This window comes from Diplotaxodon limnothrissa, linkage group LG5 (genome assembly GCF_057381915.1).
Source record: "Diplotaxodon limnothrissa isolate DT_005_m linkage group LG5, D_limnothrissa_male_GT1.1, whole genome shotgun sequence".
NCBI lineage: Eukaryota > Metazoa > Chordata > Actinopteri > Cichliformes > Cichlidae > Diplotaxodon > Diplotaxodon limnothrissa.
In genome coordinates, this window is record NC_140600.1 from 2439140 (window position 1) to 2461062 (window position 21923).

The following is a 21923-nucleotide window of genomic DNA, read 5'->3' on the forward strand; positions in this document are numbered from 1 at the left end:
CATAGTTTTCGATTCTTTGGTATCCTTTTGTCCTCCATGTTCTCAAACACCAGTGAGAAAAAAGGCTGCAACTGACGAAAGACCGCAAAGAGTAGTTGCTACGCGGTGCAATCTGCTCCTCCCTCATTTTAAACGACGCGATGGGAGCTGCTCACATTAAAAACAACTTTATTTAAAAAGTCATTTTACACATGATACAAACAATTTAACAGTCAAACAATGCACAAATTTAAAAGAACAATTTTATTTTTAAGTTTTTTATTAAGTATAGGTAGGGCTGCACGATTAATCGTTAGAAAATCGCGATCTCGATTCATACTTACGTGCAATCTCATTTCCAAATGACAACGATTAAAAAAAAAAAAAGACGACGATTGTACCGCATTTTGATCCGGGACGTAATCTGGATGAAAACAAGCGCTCCCTCTTCCTGCTCAACAAATGACAAGGGCGGAGCCTTATACCACGTGGTACAGAAGCTGTGCCGTGTGATGCTAAAATTAGCAGGAAAAAACATCGGAGACCACGTCAGGGATGACGAGAAAGTGACAGGAGAAAATCCGTCCCGGTCAACCACCCAAACACCAATAACAGGAACCTTATATAGCGCTTCCCTGTACACGTCGAACTCCCGCAGGCACAAAGAAATTACGGAGGCTATCACTTATCACCTGACCAAAGATATGGCTCCCATCAACACTGTGCGAAACGAGGGATTTAGGAAAACGATCAACACCCTAGACCAGGGGTGTCAAACTCAAATACACAGTGGGCCAAAATTCAAAACTGGAACAAGGTCGCGGGCTAACATTAATATTTATTGAAAAAAAAAATCTTCCTCCAGATTTAAGAATGAATCTCTTCTTATGGACTCAAACAAGTTTTGCTGAAAAACTGAATATGGAACAAGCAAAGCTTAATACTAAAGAATATATATACAGTGGGGCAAAAAAGTATTTAGTCAGCCACCGATTGTGCAAGTTCCCCCACCTAAAATGATGACAGAGGTCAGTAATTTGCACCAGAGGTACACTTCAAAAATCCATGAATCCACATGGTAGGATTTGTAAAGAATTTATTGGTAAATCAGGGTGGAAAATAAGTATTTGGTCACCTCAAACAAGGAAAATCTCTGGCTCTCACAGACCTGTAACGTCTTCTGTAAGAAGCTTTTCTGTCCCCCACTCGTTACCTGTATGAATGGCACCTGTTTGAACTCATCATCTGTATAAAAGACACCTGTCCACAGCCTCAAACAGTCAGACTCCAAACTCCGCCATGGCCAAGACCAAAGAGCTTTCGAAGGACACCAGGAAAAGTATTGTAGACCTGCACCAGACTGGGAAGAGTGAATCTACAATAGGCAAGCAGCTTGGTGTGAAAAAATCAACTGTGGGAGCAATCATCAGAAAATGGAAGACGTACAAGACCACTGATAATCTCCCTCGATCTGGGACTCCACGCAAGATCTCATCCCGTGGGGTCAAAATGATCATGAGAACGGTGAGCAAAGATCCCAGAACCACACGGGGGGAGCTGGTGAATGACCTGCAGAGAGCTGGGACCAAAGTAACAAAGGTCACCATCAGTAACACACTACAACGGCAGGGAATCAAATCCCGCAGTGCCAGACGTGTTCCGCTGCTGAAGCCAGTGCTTGTCCAGGCCCGTCTGAAGTTTGCCAGAGAGCACATGGATGATACAGCAGAGGATTGGGAGAATGTCATGTGGTCAGATGAAACCAAAGTAGAACTTTTTGGTATAAACTCAACTCGTCGTGTTTGGAGGAAGAAGAATACTGAGTTGCATCCCAAGAACACCATACCTACTGTGAAGCATGGGGGTGGAAACATCATGCTATGGGGCTGTTTTTCTGCCAAGGGGACAGGACGACTGATCCGTGTTAAGGACAGAATGAATGGGGCCATGTATCGTGAGATTTTGAGCCAAAACCTCCTTCCATCAGTGAGAACTTTGAAGATGAAACGAGGCTGGGTCTTCCAACATGACAATGATCCAAAACACACCGCCCGGGCAACAAAGGAGTGGCTCCGTAAGAAGCATTTGAAAGTCCTGGAGTGGCCTAGCCAGTCTCCAGACCTCAACCCCATAGAAAATCTGTGGCGGGAGTTGAAAGTCCGTGTTGCTCGGCGACAGCCCCAAAACATCACTGCTCTCGAGAAGATCTGCATGGAAGAATGGGCCAAAATACCAGCTACTGTGTGCAAACCTGGTAAAGACCTATAGTAAACGTTTGACCTCTGTTATTGCCAACAAAGGTTATGTTACAAAGTATTGAGTTGTATTTTTGTTATTGACCAAATACTTATTTTCCACCCTGATTTACGAATAAATTCTTTACAAATCCTACCATGTGGATTCATGGATTTTTTTTTTTTTCACATTCTGTCTCTCACAGTTGAAGTGTACCTCTGGTGCAAATTACTAACCTCTGTCATCATTTTAGGTGGGGGAACTTGCACAATCGGTGGCTGACTAAATACTTTTTTGCCCCACTGTATTAGCTGTATAATACCAGTAGGCCAGCTCTAATAATAATTTGGTATGGCTTCGCGGGCCAAATGTAATTAGGCTGCGGGCCAAATTTGGCCCGCGGGCCAGAGTTTTTTGTATTGTATTGTATTGTATCTTTATTTGTTTCAGACATATAAAACAAAAAACAATATATACACACTACATATATTTTCATTTACAGATACGAATATATATGTAGATATACACACACACACACGTATGTGTTCAGATAAACAAAAAATATATAATGAAATAAAACAAAATCGTCTGACATAATGTAACAATGTTTGGTCTGAAAAGGAGTAGGAAGAAGTATGAACATACTTATTAATTCCTACCCCTGCTCAACATCTTATTGATCCCACATAATTCACCTAATTCCCATCATCACATACTCCACACGATACACGAGGAGAACCTATATAAACTTGGCTACCGTGACTGATATAATTTGGATATAATTTGATATTTTTATACATACAATGGGTGATCATCTTTATCGGTATCATATTCTTCCAAAATCAGTTTTCGAAGTATTTTCATGAACTTACTAATTCCTGAGCATTGCTGTAGATCTATAGTAAAACTATTCCACAGTTTTACCCCATAAATAGTGACACAAAAGGTTTTAACCTTTGACCGTGCTTTAAGAATCCTTAGATTCAATTTCCCCCTCAATTCATAGTCTCCTTCTCTGTCATAGAACATCCTCTGTATATTTCCTGGTAACATATTGTATCTGGCCTTGTACATAATTTTTGCAGTTTTATATTTTATAAGATCCATAAACTTCAGTATTTTTAATTTCAAAAACATGATGTTAGTATGGTCTCTAAATCCTGCTTTATTAATCATCCTGATTGCTTTTTTTTGAATTTTACATATTGGTTGAAGTGCAGTTTTATATGTGTTTCCCCAAATTTCCACACAGTATTCCAAATATGGCAATATAAGTGAACAATAAAGTACCCGGAGTGATTTGGAAGGCAAAAAATATTTAACTTTACTTAGTACGGAGATGCTTCTTGACAGTTTGGCTTGTATATGCTTTATGTGAGGTTTCCAGCAGATTTTGTTATCTATTATCACACCCAGAAATTTTGTATCCGAAACTTGCTCTATTTCAACATTGTTTACTAATAATTTTGCTCCTGCATCTTTTTTACAATTTCCGAATAACATAAATGTAGTTTTTTCCAAATTTAATGATAGCTTATTTCTATCAAACCATGTTTTCAGTTTAATCATTTCTTGTGTGACAATTTCCAAAAGCTGATGTAAGTTCTCTCCAGCACAAAAAATATTTGTATCATCTGCAAATAGAATAAACTGTAGTATATCTGATGTTCTGCATATATCATTGATATAGAGGATAAACAGCTTTGGTCCCAATACTGACCCCTGCGGAACTCCACAAACAATGTCCATACACTCTGATTGATATTCCCCAATTTTCACAAATTGCTGCCTGTCTCTCAAATAACTCTTTACCCATTCTAACACCACTCCTCTAATGCCGTAGTACTCCAGTTTATCAAGTAATATGTCATGATTAATTGTGTCAAAAGCTTTTTTTAGGTCAATGAATACACTAACTATACATTGTCTTTTATCTATATTGTTGGTGATATTTTCGATCAGTTCCATTAATGCCAATGATGTTGATCTATTTGATCTGAAACCATACTGACTATCCGTTATTATTTTGTGTTTATCTATAAATTTGTCAAGTCTATTACTAAAGACTTTTTCCAGTATTTTTGAAAATTGAGAAAGTAGAGAGACAGGCCTATAATTTGTGAATTGGTGTCTGTCACCATTTTTAAACAGTGATGTTACTTTAGCTGTTTTCATTTGTTTTGGGAATGTACCAGTTTGTAAGGACAAATTGCAAATGTGTGTTAAGGGTTTGGAAATGCCCTCTATCACTCTCTTAACGATTTCCATATCAATGTCGTCAGAGTCTGTAGAGTTTTTTGTTTGTGATTTCCCAACAATATCAATGATTTCCATTTCTTCCACCACCGTTAAGAACATTGAATGAGGATTGCGGTCAATGAGTCTAGTTTCTTTCTCTACAGAATCTGTTATATCAGGAATTGTTTCAGCCAAGTCTGGCCCAACACTTACAAAGAATTTATTGAACTCATTTACCACATCTCTCATATTAGTAATATTTCTATCATTATTTGCGAAATACGAAGGATAGTCTGCCTGCCCCGAGCCCTTTTTGATGATGGTATTTAATGTTTTCCAGATCCCTTTAATATTATTTTTATTCATAATCAGTAATTTTTCATAGTATTCCTTTTTACATGACCTTAAAATACTCGTTAATTTATTTTTATATTTCTTGTATTTATTTTCAGCTTCTGTGCTTCTGTTCATTATAAATTCTCTGTATAAGGTATTTTTCTTCTTACATGCATTTTGCAATCCTTTTGTAATCCATGGGCACTCTGCATATTTTTGTTTTTTACTATATTTCTTTACTGGGCAATGACTATTATATAACAGTTTAAATTTTCCTAAAAAAATCTCATAAGCTTTATCAATATTTTTTTCCTTATACAGCATCTCCCATTCTTGCTTGAGTAAATCACTTTTGAATGCGTTTATTGACTCTTCTGTTCTCACTCGTTTGTATTTTATTGTGTTTTGCTGTTTAACCTTCCTGTAATTGCTGTTATACACTATAAAAACAGTTAGATGATCACTGATGTCATTAATTAGGAGACCACTTATGGTTCTATTTTCTATTTCATTAGTAAATATATTGTCTATTAGGGTTGCCGACTGTGCTGTAATCCTGCTGGGCTTAGTGATCACTGGAAAAAGTCCCAAGCTATACATTGTATTAATAAATTCCTCTGTCGCTCTCTGCTTGTTTGGATTTAGTAGATCTATGTTAAAATCCCCACAAATGAACATGACTTTTTGATTTGTCCTAATGAATGTTTTATCTACCCACTCCTTAAAAATTTCAATATTAGAACCTGGTGTTCTATATATACAGCTTACAATGACATTTTTCTCTTTTCCCATACTAATTTCTATTGTTACATACTCTAATATATTATCTACCGCCACCGTCATTTTTTCTACCATCTTGTATTTTAAATTTTTATCCACAAACAAGGCCACACCACCGCCATTCTTATTCTTTCTATTTGTAAGATTTAATTCATATCCATCTATTACAAAGTCCTCTCCTTTCTGTTTATTAATCCATGTTTCAGATACTGCAATCACACTGAATGGATGTGTAAATTTGCTTAAATATTCCCTTGACACCTATGCCCTAGACAAACGCTACACAGTGCCGTCCCGCAATTACTTTTCTGTTGTTGCACTACCTGCTCTGTACACGCAGTGTCGAGCAACGGTGGAGACGGAATTTCAAGCAGCACAACATTTTGTGGCAACAACAAAACGTGAGACATTTGTTGTTTTTATGTTTATTTATTGTTTTTATGTTCAGTTTCAACTGTTGCGAAGTTGATGTGCAGTTAATAAGTGCAATAAATATTTATACTGGAAAAGAAAATCGTGAGAGAATCGTGATCTCAATTCTAAGCCAAAAAATCGTGATTCTCATTTTATGCAAAATCGTGCAGCCCTAAGTATAGGGATGATCAATATGTTTTAAAAAATTCATATATAATATTTGTCACCCAAATCAACATCATAATAAAAATGTAATTAATAAAATATATAATAATGATAAGAAGAAGAATAACAACAGAAACAGTTTACCTAAAAGCTCTTCTAACATTAGGCTGCTTTTGAAAAGTTTCAATAGTGTCAATACTTCATAAAGACAAGGGAGTTTCACAGTTGAAGTGTGACTGCTTGAAAGACCCCATCCCCTCTCCTTTCCACTAGTTCAAAGAAAATGTAAATTATTTCTGGTTATATAATTTGAGGGCACAAGTTTGAAGAGTAACATTTTAACAGATCAGTAATATACTTCAGGAGCTTTACTGGATCTGATTAACCAAAACTTCGAACTTCCATGTACTGTCTTTTCTCTAATACAGTAGAGTGTGTCTGATCTACTAAAAATCCTCAACTGTATATTTGCTCAAGTAAATGCCAAATCTGGATTTTGTCTGTGTAATTCACTTTTATCTTAGGTTTTTTATTTGTATTTTTTGCTTTTCTTTTTTTCTACTCTTGCGTCCGTTTTAATCACTTATTATTGCCGCTGTGACAAGTGAATTTACCTAAGAAGAATCATGAAGTCCTTATTTTATCTTATTTGAGCCTCACCATGCAGCCTACCATGCAGAGCGCTGAAAGTTCACATTAAGTACTTAAAATGAAATCTAAAATTAAAACGTAACCAGTTTTAAACCAGTTATTTGGAATAGTGTGCGGAGTGTTTTGAGTAACATTGAATGTTCAAAAACAAGTTCCTATGGTCTCACTTGACAGCTGGGTTGTAGTGTCTGATAACACATAACATCCTGAGGTCTCAACGTGGACTTTGAGTACATTCGCTAGCCAAGGCTAAATACTGAGAGGGTCAAAAATGAAGGGTAAAGAACATCTGACTGTACCTAAGGATAGCAAAAGTGATAGACTGAGGTTGTGCCAAATATGTTAAAGTTAGGGTGATTTGTTAGAGAATGGTACCCCATGGGTGCCGTCTGCAGGTTATAAAAGAGAGTTATGTTGATGCTTTCTTTTGAGTTTCTTTTTACAGTTTGACTTTCAGACTTTCAGAACTCCCTGGGTTGTGTGCAATCTGTGATGGGCTTGTTTGGAATAAATCCTCCTTTATTCAAATAACACTTTCTCTGGCTCTTCACAGAAGAAGAATCCTCACATAAGCATGTGCTACCATTTTGGATCAATGTACACATTTACCATCACTGACCCAAGTAGGACCTACATTGGATGCCCACCCAGATGGATTTAATGTTAGAAACCCAAGTGGGTCCCATATATACTAAACAATGTTGAGCCCATGTAAAATATATGCCCATGTTAACTTAACATGACCCATTTGGGGCCCACATAGACATGTTTTCCGGGTCTGACTTGCATTTTCCCCTGTGTGACCCATATAGTTTGACCAGGTAGGCCCCACCTGTGTCATCAGTAATAAAAATATATATTGATTACCTCACTTTGCCCCATATGGGGCACACAACAACAGCTTTTCTTTAAATGACTATGTTTGCCCATGTCTAACCAAGGTGGAAAACCCAAGTAGGCCCCATACAAAAAGCCCAGTTTGAGCCCATGCCCACATGGTACCCATCCAGCCCGAGCAAAAACCAGGTGGGGCCTATGTATATATAGGCCCCACCTGGTTTTTTTATATACATGTTGGCTGGGTAGGAATATATCATGTTCTATAAAATCATTTTAAAAAAATAAAGTTACATCAAAGAATCTCCAGAGGGGTCATGTCTTTTGCATCTTTGTTCATTTTAAGTTTGTATTGTATCTCACTTTGTTTTTCATAATCTAATTCTCAGTTTTGGTTGTATCCTCTTTTGTTAATTTTTTCCAATTAACTATAAACTATAAATAAAAGGAGAAACTCCCTTTTAACAGGAAGAAACCTCCGGCAGAACCAGGCTCAGGGAGGGGCGGGGCCATCTGCTGCGACCGGTTGGGGTGAGAGAAGGAAAACAGGATGAAAGACATGCCGTGGAAGAGAGACAGAGATTAATAACAGATATGATTCAATGCAGAGAGGTCTGTTAACACATAGTGAGTGAGAAAGGTGACTGGAAAGGAAAAACTCAATGCATCATGGGAATCCCCCGGCAGCCTATGTCTATTGCAGCATAACTAAGGGAGGATTCAGGGTCACCTGGTCCAGCCCTAACTATATGCTTTAGCAAAAAGGAAAGTTTGAAGCCTAATCTTAAAAGTAGAGATAGTGTCTGTCTCCTGAATCCAAACTGGAAGCTGGTTCCACAGAAGAGGGGCCTGAAAACTGAAGGCTCTGCCTCCCATTCTACTTTTAAATACTCTAGGAACAACAAGTAGGCCTGCAGTGTGAGAGCGAAGTGCTCTAATAGGGTGATATGGTACTACAAGGTCATTAAGATAAGATGGGGCCTGATTATTTAAGACCTTGTTTGTGAGGAGCAGGATTTTGAATTCAATTCTGGATTTAACAGGAAGCCAAAACAGGAGAAATCTGCTCTCTTTCTAGTCCCTGTCAGGACTCTTGCTGCAGCATTTTGGATCAGCTAAAGGCTTTTCAGGGAGTTTTTAGGACATCCTGATAATAATGAATTACAGTCGTCCAGCCTGGAAGTAATAAATGCATGAACTAGTTTTTCAGCGTCACTCTGAGACAGGATATTTCTAACTTTAGAGATGTTGCACAAATGGAAGAACGCAGTCTTACATATTTGTTTAATATGTGCGTTGAAGGACATGTCCTGGTCAAAAATGACTCCAAGGTTCCTCACAGTGTTACTGGAGGCCAAGGTAATGCCATCCAGAGTAAGAATCTGCTTAGATACCATATTTCTAAGCTTTTCAGGGCCGAGTACAATAACCTCAGTTTTATCTGAATTAAGAAGCAGAAAGTTAGCGGCCATCCAGGTCTTTATGTCTTTAAGACATTCCTGCAGTTTAACTTTTGAAAAGTATTCTCATTTAAGCTGATTTCGCAGCCCAGTGGTACTCGTTTCAGTCATTATGGTGTGACTTGACTGATTCTTATATAGCGCTTTTCTACTCTCCCGGAATACTCAAAGTGCTGTATACAACATTCACCCAATCACAAGCACTTTCTCTATACGTTATTTCTAACTACATTCACACTCCGATGGATGGATCGGAGAGCAACTTGGGGTTAGTATTTACCAATTAATTTTCCAGGAATCGAACCACCAACCTTCCGATCAGTCGGTGACCTGCTCTACCTCCTGCGCAAAAGCCGCCCTCATTACTTTTGCAGCAGCACAGCCACCCAAGCAAGCTCCTCACTAGTCTTGCCACCCAGGTTAGCCAGAGACTGAGGCCAAGACAGCAAACCCAGAGACTGAGTACCCTGAACAGTCCCAGCTCTGAGGGTGAGGGGAGCCTGGCCACATCCTGAACACCTGCCTCCACAGTCAGCTGTATGCCCACTCTGTGCTGCCTGAGAATACTGTGCAAACGTGAGAATCCTGGGCCCCATGCACAGGGCATCCTGTATAGCCTGGGATAGCTTCTCTCCATTTCTTTGCCCTCATGAGCAGCCCCAGATTTTGAGCCTTGTTAAGCCTCTGTAACAGGCCACTCCCCAGAACTGTTCTGCAGCCAGAGTTTCTGGCCCCCTTCACCCACTAAAGTTAATTTTAACTTTTCTTTGGAGCATCCGTTCAACATTAAATAAAGGTTCTTTTTAAAAAAAAAAAATCACTCCGTCTGACAACTCTGCAGACAGAGTAAGTAAATCGATATTATTTATTACTAATGTTCATTAGGGGAACACAAAGACATGACCTACTCTCCCCACAGATGTTCTTTCAGAAATGGTGATATATTCTGGCTATATTCTGGAGAATTGATTGGACAGTAGGTGTTGAGTTAATACTTGTTAATCTCTTATCTAGAACTTGACCTACTTGACCAGGTTAATCTCACAACATAATTTACTATGGTGATTTACCCTGGTAAGAAGGGATCCAACTTCATAGTACAGAGAATCCGGGTTAACCCTGAAGTTATCTGGATAACCCAAACCCCTGCTTGTCAGTACAGGCCTCAGTGACTGTATTTCATTCTAAAGTGATATGAAAAGTGAAGAGTAGGGTAAGTTTTTTTAACATGTTGACCAGTGACAGTCTCAATCCAGCATGCATGCCAAATGATGCAAATCTATTCTATCTCTACTTTTAAGATTAGGTTTAAAAAGCATATAGTTAGGGCTGGACCAGGTGACCCTGAATCCTCCCGTAGTTATGCTGCAATAGGCGTAGGCTGGCGGGGATTCCCATGATGCACTGAGTTTTTCCTTTCCAGTCACCTTTCTCACTCACTATGTGTTAACAGACCTCTCTGCACTGAATCATATCTGTTATTAACCTCTGTCTCTCTTCCACAGCATGTCTTTATCCTGTCTTCCTTCTCTCACCCCAACCAATCACAGCAGATGGCCCCGCCCCTCCCTGAGCCTGGTTCTGCTGGAGGTTTCTACCTGTTAAAAGGGAGTTTTTCCTTCCCACTTTCGCCAAAGTGCTGCTCATAGGGGGTCATATGATTGTTGGGTTTTTCTCTGCATGTATTATTGTACGATCTAATGTACAATATAAAGCACCTTGAAGCAACTGTTGTTGTGATTTGGCGCTATATAAATAAAATTGAATTTAAAATTGAAGTGAATATTCACCGTGGCAACCCCTTTTGGAAATAAACAAGCTGCCAAAAGAAAACAATTCACAAGTACACAAGATGGGTGGCTTTGAGGCCATTTATGTATTACTGGTGCAGGATCTGAATCCTGAAATATTTCTGACAACAAGCATATTCAACTCAATTCAGTTTAATAATAGATAGAAAACCCCAGCAATCAGACCACCCTGTATGAGCAATCACTTAATGAACATGGGAAGGAAAAACTCCCTTTTTCCCTTGTTCCCTTTGTTTCCCCAGTTGTGTCCCTTTCTTTGTCCTGTCCCACTGTGCCCTGTAGTTTGTCTCGTTTTCCCGAGTCAGTCATGTCTCCATGTTTGTTTCCCTCTTTGTCTATGTCAAGCTGGTGTGTCATAGTCTCTGTCTGCTTTTCCTGTTTATTGTAATAGTCTCTTGTCCTCTGAATTGTGTTCAGTTTTGGTTTCCATTATGTGATTAAGTGTATTCAGCTCAGCTGTTTCTCTCCGGGTGTCTTCACTTTGCCCTGTTCCTTTTTGTGTATTTAAACCCTTTGTTTGTTTGTATTCCTGTATTCCTCTGTGTTTCCTTTCCGTTCCCTTCACTTCCCTTGCTTGCTCTGCTCCGGTTCCAGCTTTGGTACTCTGTTATCTTCTGCAAGTAATCAGCAATAAAGTTAAAATCATTTCATGTCTCAACTTGTCCCGATTCCTGCATATTGGGTCCAAAACCTGACAGCAGCACAGCATTACACGACAATAGAGATGAATCCATTGCCAAATAGTCCATAAGAGGATTATTCATAACCTTCACTATTACGTCTATACTGTGATGAATACTGAAACCTGATTGAAACTCCTCAAATAAACCATTAATCAGCAGATTAACTGTCAGCTGTTTTATAATAACTCTTTCAAGATTTTTTAAATAAAATGAAGGTTGGACATTGGCCCATAATTAGCTCAGACAACCGGGTCAAGTGATGGATGTGGAGACAGAATTATTTATGAATAGTGAGACTTCTTTCATTCTTCATTTAATGGGGTCTAATATACATGCTGACAGTTCAGAGGAAGTAATTATTAAACTTAACACGTTTTTTCAATATTCTGTTGAAGGGCAGTGAATGTTTATAGATATTAGGCATTGCCGCATCTTTTTCTGTGTTATTTGTCAAGACTAATAAAGACAGTAAATTATAATTAATTCTAAAGCTAATGTAAACATAAACAAAATCATTGTTTAGTTATAGGCAATAAAAAGAAATATGGGTTTAATGTGGGCCAGAACAATCTCAAATGGCATTCCAGGATTTGAAGTTATTGACAAATGCTGAGATGTCAAGGTTAGGCTTTTGTAATGATACTAAGCAAGTTCTTTTTGTCATCTGCTGCACCCTTTAAATACATCCTTCATTTGCCTGTCATGTTTTCAAGCATTCATATTTGCATTTCAAACAGCTTAGCTAATATCACCAATGAACAACTTTGTTACAAGCTGTTTTCTCCAGTTTCCCAGTAGGTACAAGAAAAGTTGCTGGATCTAAAAAAAATTTTAAAAAAACCCCAAACAAACCAGTGTTGTGATTGTGACTATGTCATAACTTGACTCTTCTGGATGGAGAAACATATTAAAATGTGAATGCAAGTGAGGAGAATGAAAGATTATTCTGCAAGGAAGGACTTCTCAGCAAATGATCTTTCACAAACCGGAGATTAAATACTAACATGTAATTTTCTTATTTGTGTTTTTGCACCAGTACACCCGATCTTGGTTTTCTCCACCTAATTCCACTGGGGGGTGACAAGATGTTATATTATTCATTACTCCGTTCCAGGTGTGAACTGGCAAATAGCTATTTGGTAACATTGACTGATTGCTACCCAGTTTAATTGTGCAGTAACCACACTGTATTATTCATAGTTTGGCACTTATACCTTGGTAATTACCAGCTGCTGGGACTCAGTGGGAATCCAGTGGTTGTGTCAGAAACAACTTGCTCAGTAAATTTACTTACACTTCATTAGGTGTATTGGTCTCAAACCAATTTTTTAAAAATGGTAATTGTTTTATGCTATATTGAAATCTTGCTGAAGAATTATTTTTGTGTCTGATTAAATGTTCCATAACAGGGTTTTTGTTTAAAGTTTCTTACTAACCACAGATTATAATTTTGTCTGTGAGGACAAACACAAATACGTTGCTGATGAAAATTTTATTTGACTTTAGTGCAATTCTACCTAAACTTTGAATGCAGAGTGTTCTTCAAATTCCTCTCAACACTACGTAGACCTTTCACAGAATGATTGTGTAACAGTGAAATTGTAGATTCTTATTGTTCATTTAAAATGAAATTGAAATTAAGTTAAAATTCCACAAATAATGGCTCTTTGTAGCACTTGTAAAATCATGTTGACAATTTTAAAATCCACATTCACAGATTTGTAAATGTTTCCATAACAAACTTGGAAACAAAAACGCAAAGGAAAAAGAACTTGTTTTTTACTAGGCAGTAAAGAAGGTGAAGAGGAGGAGTGATGGAGAATAGGATAAAGGAAACGTTAACGTCAGATTGGTATTTACTATTTGGAAAGCTTCAGTGCTGACAGCCAGCTGAGATTACTTCTATTCGATGAGTAATTCACAAACCCTACCAACAGTATTTTTATGTCTTTATCACACTATTGAGATTTGTGTATCTTAGAAAATTTAAATGCGGCGTAACTGCTTCTGCTTACTGACAGCTAATATGTGTACATGCAGAAGAGAAGACCCCTTTTTTTTACCATGTATGAAAACGACACCATACATTTGTATGATAGTCAAACTAAGGGGAACTGCAGTGATCGTGAAACGGGTTAGACAAGAAACTTGCCACTATATTGCATGTACCTTATTGGAGGTGATAGACCCCTCTAAAATATGACTTCCATAATATTGATATTTAATAATTTAATAGGATTGTGAAAATTTGTAAAAATAAAAGTACAGGAATCAATGTTTGTGGATCTTTATATATAGAACTGTAAAGTCTACATGGAGCTGAGGGGACAGGGATCAGCTTACCCTCTGCCTCTCCTGCTTCAGGGTTTAAATTCAGTGGACAACATGATTGTAATTCTTAGAATAAAGCACCGAATGAACATGCTGTGATATATGTGAGCTTGTGTATAAGTTAATACACAAAGGCTCGTGTGAAATACAGTGGTGGGATAATACCCACTCATCCTAGCAGACTACAGTGTCTTTGATTATTTGACATGACATGGACGGCTGAAAGTTGTAGTGATAAGTTTTTCATTACAGGCATGAACATCGTGGTAAGTTTGACATTTAATTATTTCTTTGAACTGTTCTTTTTCCTGAGTGGAATGATTGTATACCATAAATATGTAATTACTTTAAAATAAGAAGTAAGTGAACAAGTTTGAATTCAATTTGAAGTTTCTCTAGTTCAGAGGGTCAAAATCCTATAGAACGGCTTAAACATATCGACAAACACCCCACTAATATTTGATTATGTGTCCCATACCAAGTTGTGCCTCAACCAGATGCTTTTGGTAGCCATCAATCAGCTTCTGGCATAATTGTGGCTGGATATCTGACCAGACTTCTTGGCTGGTCAAATATCGAATCCCCTCATCTGGGACTCTCCTCAGCTCTTTCTGGGACAGTGGCGTGGCTGCCCCTCTGTTGGTCTTCCTTGGTCTCTTGTGTTCTGGGGGCCTCTGGATGTCTGGAGTTTTGATCTCCTCCATACCTGCTTCATGCCCTGGAGGACGGGGCAGTGGCCCCCCCACACCCTCTAGCACAGGGGTGCCCAATCCCAGTCCTCGAGAGCTACTATCCTGCAGCTTTTAGATGCATCCCTACTCCAACACAGCTGAATCAAATGGTTTGACCTCTTCAGCATGCCATCATGATTGGCAAAGGCCTGATAACAAGCCATTCATTTCATTCAGGTGTGTGGGAACAAGGATGCATCTAAAAGCTGCAGGACGGTAGCTCTCGAGGACCGGGATTGGGCACCCCTGCTCTAGCAGATCATTACATGAAGGAACCTTTTAAAAAAACAAGCGCGTCCATGCTCACAGGTGTACACACGGGTGCTCACACACACAAACTACACCCTTTTTGGCTCCTACCTCAAAGCACACTGTGTTCTGTTGATCTTATGTGCTGCACAATAATATTTAATATCTAGTATTTACTGTTACATTCCCATAGATCATCATGATGTTGTTTATTGTATTGCTCTTTTTTTCTTTCTTCTGCTTGTTTTCTCTTTTTTCTTTCCCAACAGGTGATCCAGGTGATTGATAGATGGATTTTTTGTCTGCTTATTTTGTTGTTTTTTGTTTTTTGCCCTTTATCCCCGTCCCTCTTCCCCGCTGTTTTTCTTTTCTTTCCCTCTTTCTTTCTCCCCTTTCTTTTCCCCAGTCAAATCTGTCCCGTATTTAACAAGTAAAAATAAAATAAAATAAACAATAAAAGGTGAATCGAATAGACCATTACGGCAAGGCTGGGATGGTTTATTTGGTAAAGTAAATCCATTAGGCCTCTTTCTTCGCCTTTAGACAATAATTCTGATGCAAGAGAGCCAAACGGGACAGGCAAAAAAAAAAAAAAAAAAAAAAAAAAAAAATCAAATACTGATAGAATTCATTTAAATTGGTTGATCGGGCTTTTAAGAATAGTCCACTAATTTTTATGGTTGAGTTCGGGACTCATAAGGTTCAGAACCTTAATGTAAGCCTGCTTTATCCATTCCAGAACCTGTTTGGTTTTTTTTCGGGGGGGGGATCATTGTCCTGTTGGAACACCCAGCTGTTTCCAAGGTTCAACTTTCTAGCTGCTGATCTAAGGTGAGGTTAGAGACCTCCTTCTTCATCTTCGTTATTCTGTCTGCCATTTACTTTGTGCAATGTACCAGTAACACTGGCAGAAAAACTGCCTCAGAGCATATTACCATTAACATTGCACCAAAAATCGCACCTTTACTCCTCGTCATTGTGCCCAAATAGGTCAATCTTCATCTTTTCTGATCATAACGCTTTTCTCCGTTTGAGCAGCTGGAGCTTGATTCTTCCTTGGTGTGGCACCATCTCAGTCCATAGCCACATAAAACTTACTTCCCTGTGGACAGTGAAGCTGGTGTTCAAGCAGTTTCAAATCAGTGACAAGCCTCGATGGTTCCTGGACATCCTAACCGATTTTCTCATTCTGAGGGCAACAGTTTTGTTTGGGGTCTTATTCCAGAACTTAGCATAGTGCATAAGTAACTTTTGTACACTTATTTGAAATACTTCATTGTCCACAGTAGAGACTTGAACCCATGAGACTAAGATTAAGAGTCGGTTGCTCTTCCAACTAAGCCAACCATTCAAACAGTTCAAGCAAATCATTTTAAACCCCAAATTACCATGACACTTGTGCTTATTATGAGTGTATGTCAACTTCTGGGCACAACTGTGACTGCGTATAATTCTGAAACTTTGACATGCATTTTATTTCCTGTTGATTAGGTAACTCGTTTATAGGTTGTTTGGTATAATGATAACTGTTGAATATTTCACAGTCAGTTTGAATGGCACACTGCTTAGATCTTCATAAAGTGCATTTTAGTTGCTGGGAATAAACTACCAGATTTCTAGAGACATTTCTTTATGTTAGCCACTCGTCACATAACAACTGAATGTTATAATACTAAAACAGGTCAATGTCACCAGTGTGAGTCTGACTGGATTCAGTAAATTGTATCGAAATGGAAATCTGTAGAAAACTCGTAAGTAGTACAAACATAAACACATGATAATGGATGTGTTTACGCATGTTTTCTCAACTCATACAAAAATGTACTCACTGCTTCTGCTACCATGTCTTTAGCACAGACTCTGCATGAATAAATTAATTTATGCTTTCATTTGCGCCCCCTCCAATCTGACATGGCCCCAGCTGTACTAACTAATTTGCATAACGTTAAAAAACACAATTATCTTTTACAGTCAACATCTTTGTTTCTTCTGTTATTGCTTGTTTCTAGGCAACCAGGATCTGAGGAGAACACAAAATGATGCAGTGTACTACAACATCTGTCTATGTTTTTATGGCTATGCCAGAGGATATTTGCACAGTATCCAAATGTTGTCCACATTAGGAGGGTTTTTTTGTACTGTAATGAAAAGGCTACTAATACAATTCCTGTTAAGAACTAGACACACTTTTATCTCCATTAAAACCAAACAATAAAAAACATACAAAACCTGGTCTGTTGTGCAACATTCTTGTAGCCTGATCCATCCACTGCCTCAAGATAATAAACGTGAACACAAAAGTAGAGGCAAATCATCTGATTTCAGCCTGCAGAAACGTGATAAGAAGACTGCGTTCTAAAAGCAGCAAGAGTGATCAGCAACAAAAATGAGAAGGAGACAGAAAAGGGAAAAAGCACTTACCACTTAATCCAGCTAAAAGTAGGGTCAGGGTTTTAAAGGATGAGAAGAGAAGGAAAAAGGAACAGAGAAACATAAAGACACACAGCAAAGCCACCAACACTTTTACAAAGAGCCAAGCAACAGGCAGCTAAACAGTACCCAAATGGACTAAAGGTAATAATTTTGTTGTTTAGAAAGCATAATGCTGTGAGGACAAAGACAGAACAAGACATGATGCAGCTAAGACCAAAAACCCCACAAAATAAAATCTGTTTCTCATCTCATCTCTCTCTCTCTCTCTCTCTCTCTCTCTTTGAATTTGAGTGATTAAAAAAAGAAACTTGACAGAGCCAGTATCAGTGCCAGAAAATCAAATCATGAAAAAAAAAAAAAGTGGACCGTGAAATCCTGTTTTTGACCAAGAATTTGTTAAAAACTTAAAGGCAAATACAAATATGAGAGCTGAAAACTTACAGAACTGAGATATAGGTGCATCGAGCTGTGGTGTTGTGCCTCCCCTTGCGTTGAGTTTCTGGACCTGGGTCGGAGGGACGGGCTTGTGGGACTGACCAGTGGCCCGGTACATTGCCTGCACCCATAGGATACGGTCTTGCTCGTCATCACTGGCAAAGATCACAGTATCACCCTCTTTTACTGCATTGAAAAATGTTCTGCCACCGTCGAGACCTGAAAAATAAACAAGGGAAGAACACTTGGTGTGGAAACCAGTTAACATTATAAGAAGATTACAAATATTTACCAGTAGCCCAATTAACCTAAACCCACTAACTGCATGTCTTTGGACTGTAGGGGGAGTACCTGGAGAGAAACTACATGCAAACACAGAAAGGCCACAGACAGATCCTGGATTTAAACCCAGGACTTTTTGTTAATCACCTCAATATCATGCTGCCCCAGATATTACTGTCATAATTTTAATTACTATTATTATTTTTTTCACAGATATGGGATAGACAAAGTATCTTTTTTCACTTCTGTTTTCTCCCTTTCTCTTCCCAACATAAACCAAAAGCAACAATTAGTTGGGTTGGTCTGACCTCTGTTCAGAATGAAGCTAGGTGGAGCAACACTATCTTCAATGTCATGCTGCTCTGTTGTATCTTAATTGCCCCTTAGGGATAAATAAAGTCTTTCTGATTCTGATTCTGAACACTTGGAATTATGTGAATTCTATTTGTTTTATGTGCAAATAAAACCATGATTTTCCTTTCATATCCACGGATAAATCCATCAATATTTCTGAGACTTATCTTTGGCTCCACAGACCTAAGTGAACACTGTTGGAGTTTTCAGTCATGCAGAGTTTGGATCTAATCAGGCAACGTGACCTTGGGACTATGGGTATGTCAGCCAATTTGGAAGTCAAACTGTGAAATTAGTCCTTGGACATTGCATGTTATCATCCACTGTGCCGCTGTGTGTGTTTGCAACGTTACCTGGCTGGGGGTCAGTATAATCCACCGTGTAGCCCTCCAGCTGAAGGAGTTCTACAGGCTCGGCCTTCTTCTCTCTGTAGCTGCACATGGCAAAGGTGTACTGACTTACCTACACCAGTCACAATGAGAGGAAATATTCAGTTATCAGAACATGCTAAGAGTTGAACACAGGAAATCCAAATCCTCCTCAAGTGTCAATTAATGTACAGTAGACTCCTGTCAACAAAGGAATATTTCTTCACATGACCACATAACATATAATGAGTGGTGGAGACTGGCCAATATAAAGGTCTGGAATTTTCCTTTTAGATGGTTTTATTCCCACTGTATATACAGATACAGCCACTTAAAATGGCTGTCTCATCCCTGACGGTGAATGGTGGATGCTTAACGGATTCCCGACCAATTACCCACCGGTTGTTGGGCAGCCGTAATGATATCCCCTGCCTGTCACGTGGATGATGCAACCACGAGTGGTAGTGCCCCTGAGCAGCATTTAGAAATGTGGTAGAAAAGCGGTAATGTCTTGCGGCTCCACTAGGGGGAGCAATGTGAAGGCGCATTCATTTACAGGGTGTGAATTAGGCTACTTTTGGTGATAGTACATTAAGTAAAACTAAAAATTTGGCATGATGTTAAAAATACAGAAATTGTTACGACTAAGCTGTTAATAAGAGATTAACATAAATGTGGACATTAGCGCAATCCGGTTGTTCAGTGATGACGTGACGAATCCTACTTCCGGGCCTAAAGTAGTCTGCGTTTAATATGGCTTTTGTGTTGTTAACATGTGTAATGTTTTGTATTTTCTTCTATTTGATCTCAAAAAGCTCCTAAAACAGTCAGTGATCACCGTTGACCTCCCTCGGCTTTTATTACCGCTAATCATTTATTTAAGCTCAGTTTTTAAAACCTTAGGATGTAACTACAGCCCAGCCCATGCAGCAGTATATGAATGACTAACCTCGTATTGTGGATGGACTATCTCAGTTGTTCTCCTGGCTGAAGTTTGGTCCATCATGCCATGCAATTACATTTGTTCCTGACCACCGAGAACACTCACGTTAACTTTTATTGAGTGGAAAAAAAGTTAGCTTGTTTATATCATGCTAACATAGCTGTGTCGCTAGCGGTCACGTAGCACATCATTATATAGCAGCTAGCCCAACTTCAGTAACCCTATAAACGTCACTGCTGTTTAGTTTTCTGTCTTCATTTATGCTGGAAGTGATAACAGAGCTGTACGTTTTAATTTGTTTCCAAAACCCCGCAGTCAGGACATGCTATATTGTATTTAGATAGAAGCTAGCGAGCTAACTCCCTGCTAACTTCTAACTCCGTTAAATGTCATAAATTCCATTTTCATGGATGCCTGGATGTTAAACTCAATTGTTACACCTGGTAGAGCAGAACGCTGATCATTTTATTAAAGATGAAAGACTTTAGACAGTTTTTCAACTCTCAGTAATGCCATAGTGATCGTTTGATATATGGACCTGCAGCGGAGTTTAGGCCCAGACACGGCTAGTGACGTCAGACTGAACAATCGGATAGCTATTTAAGACACAAACTCCTACCCTTGTGTGTGCGTGCCCTTGTCATTTCACCTTGTTAAAGGTGGGTGGGTGGATAAAACCATCCGTGACGCTCTGAGATCCCGCACCGCTGCCTACAACACGGGACTCACGACGGGGGACATGGACCCGTACAAAGCTGCGTCATATAACGTGCGGAGGGCGGTGAAAGAGGCGAAGCAGCGCTACGGGAGGAAACTAGAGTCACAACTCCAACAGAGTGACTCTAGGAGCCTGTGGCGGGGACTAAGGACAATAACGGACTATAAAGCACCAACAACCGGTATGACAAACGCGGCCGTGACTCTGGCAGACGAGCTGAACACTTCCTATGCTCGCTTCGAGGCTGCAGCTAAGGACTCCAACGATGCTAGTGCGAGCGGCGCTAACGGCTGCAGACAGGAAGATACTGCCAGCACCGGAAACGTGCTCGTCATCTCCGAGCATGAAGTAAGGAGAGCCTTCAAGAGAGTGAACACCAGGAAAGCAGCAGGACCAGACGGCATCCCAGGTCGTATCCTCAGAGACTGCGCATACCAGCTAGCTCCTGTGTTCACTGAGATATTCAACATCTCTTTATCTCAGTCGGTGATCCCCACATGCTTCAAAGAGTCCATCATTGTTCCTGTTCCGAAGAAACCCCACCCTGCTTCTCTCAATGACTACCGCCCTGTAGCCCTCACCTCAGTAGTGATGAAGTGCTTTGAACGCCTGGTCAGAGACTTCATCATTTCTTCACTACCAGACACACTGGACCCACTACAGTTCGCTTACCGTCCAAATCGTTCCACAGACGATGCCATCTCTCATCTCCTCCACACATCACTCACTCACTTGGACACTAGAAGGGGGAATTATGTTAAAATGCTCTTCATAGACTACAGCTCTGCATTTAACACCATAATTCCCTCCACACTCACCACCAAGCTGGAGCATCTGGGACTCAGCTCATCTATGTGTCAGTGGATCTCCAACTTCCTAACTGGCAGACCACAGGCAGTAAGGATGGGCGGACATGTCTCAGCCTCCACCACTCTCAGCACTGGAGCCCCCCAGGGGTGTGTTCTGAGCCCCCTGCTGTACTCTTTGTACACATATGACTGTGTGGCCACTACCAGCTCCACCACCATCATCAAGTTTGCTGACGACACCGTCGTGGTGGGCCTGATCTCTGATAACAACGAGACGGCCTACCTGAAGGAGATTAGGAATCTGGAGAACTGGTGCCAGAGGAACAACCTCCTTCTAAACGTCAGTAAGACAAAGGAGCTGATAGTGGACTTCAGCACTAAGCAGGAGAGGAACTACCAGACCCCCGTCATCAACGAGTGCCCAGTGGAGAGAGTGGACAGCTTCAAATACCTCGGAGTTCACATCACGCAGGACCTGTCATGGTCCTGTCACATCAACACCGTGGTGAAAAAGGCCCGTCAGCGTCTCTACCACCTCAGACGCTTGAGAGACTTCCAACTGCCCTCCAAGGTGCTCAGGAACTTTTACTCCTGCACCATAGAGAGCATCCTGACGGGAAACATCTTAACCTGGTTCGGGAACAGCACCATGCAGGACAGACGAGCTCTACAGAGGGTTGT

At 39.7% G+C, this 21923-nt stretch overlaps 1 protein-coding gene across 4 annotated transcripts in view; it reads right to left on the bottom strand.

Moving 5' to 3' along the window:
* Positions 1-21923, bottom strand: part of LOC146631433 (calcium-dependent secretion activator 1-like) — a 342226-nt gene that overhangs the window by 149841 nt on the left and 170462 nt on the right. For all 4 annotated transcript variants that reach the window (XM_085352951.1, XM_085352948.1, XM_085352949.1 and 1 more), the window contains exons 10-11: positions 18758-18866; positions 17775-17987 (exon numbers count right to left, since the gene is read on the bottom strand). In XM_085352951.1, coding sequence (XP_085209077.1) covers positions 17775-17987; positions 18758-18866 — 322 coding nt within the window. The remainder of the gene's footprint in view (positions 1-17774; positions 17988-18757; positions 18867-21923) is intronic.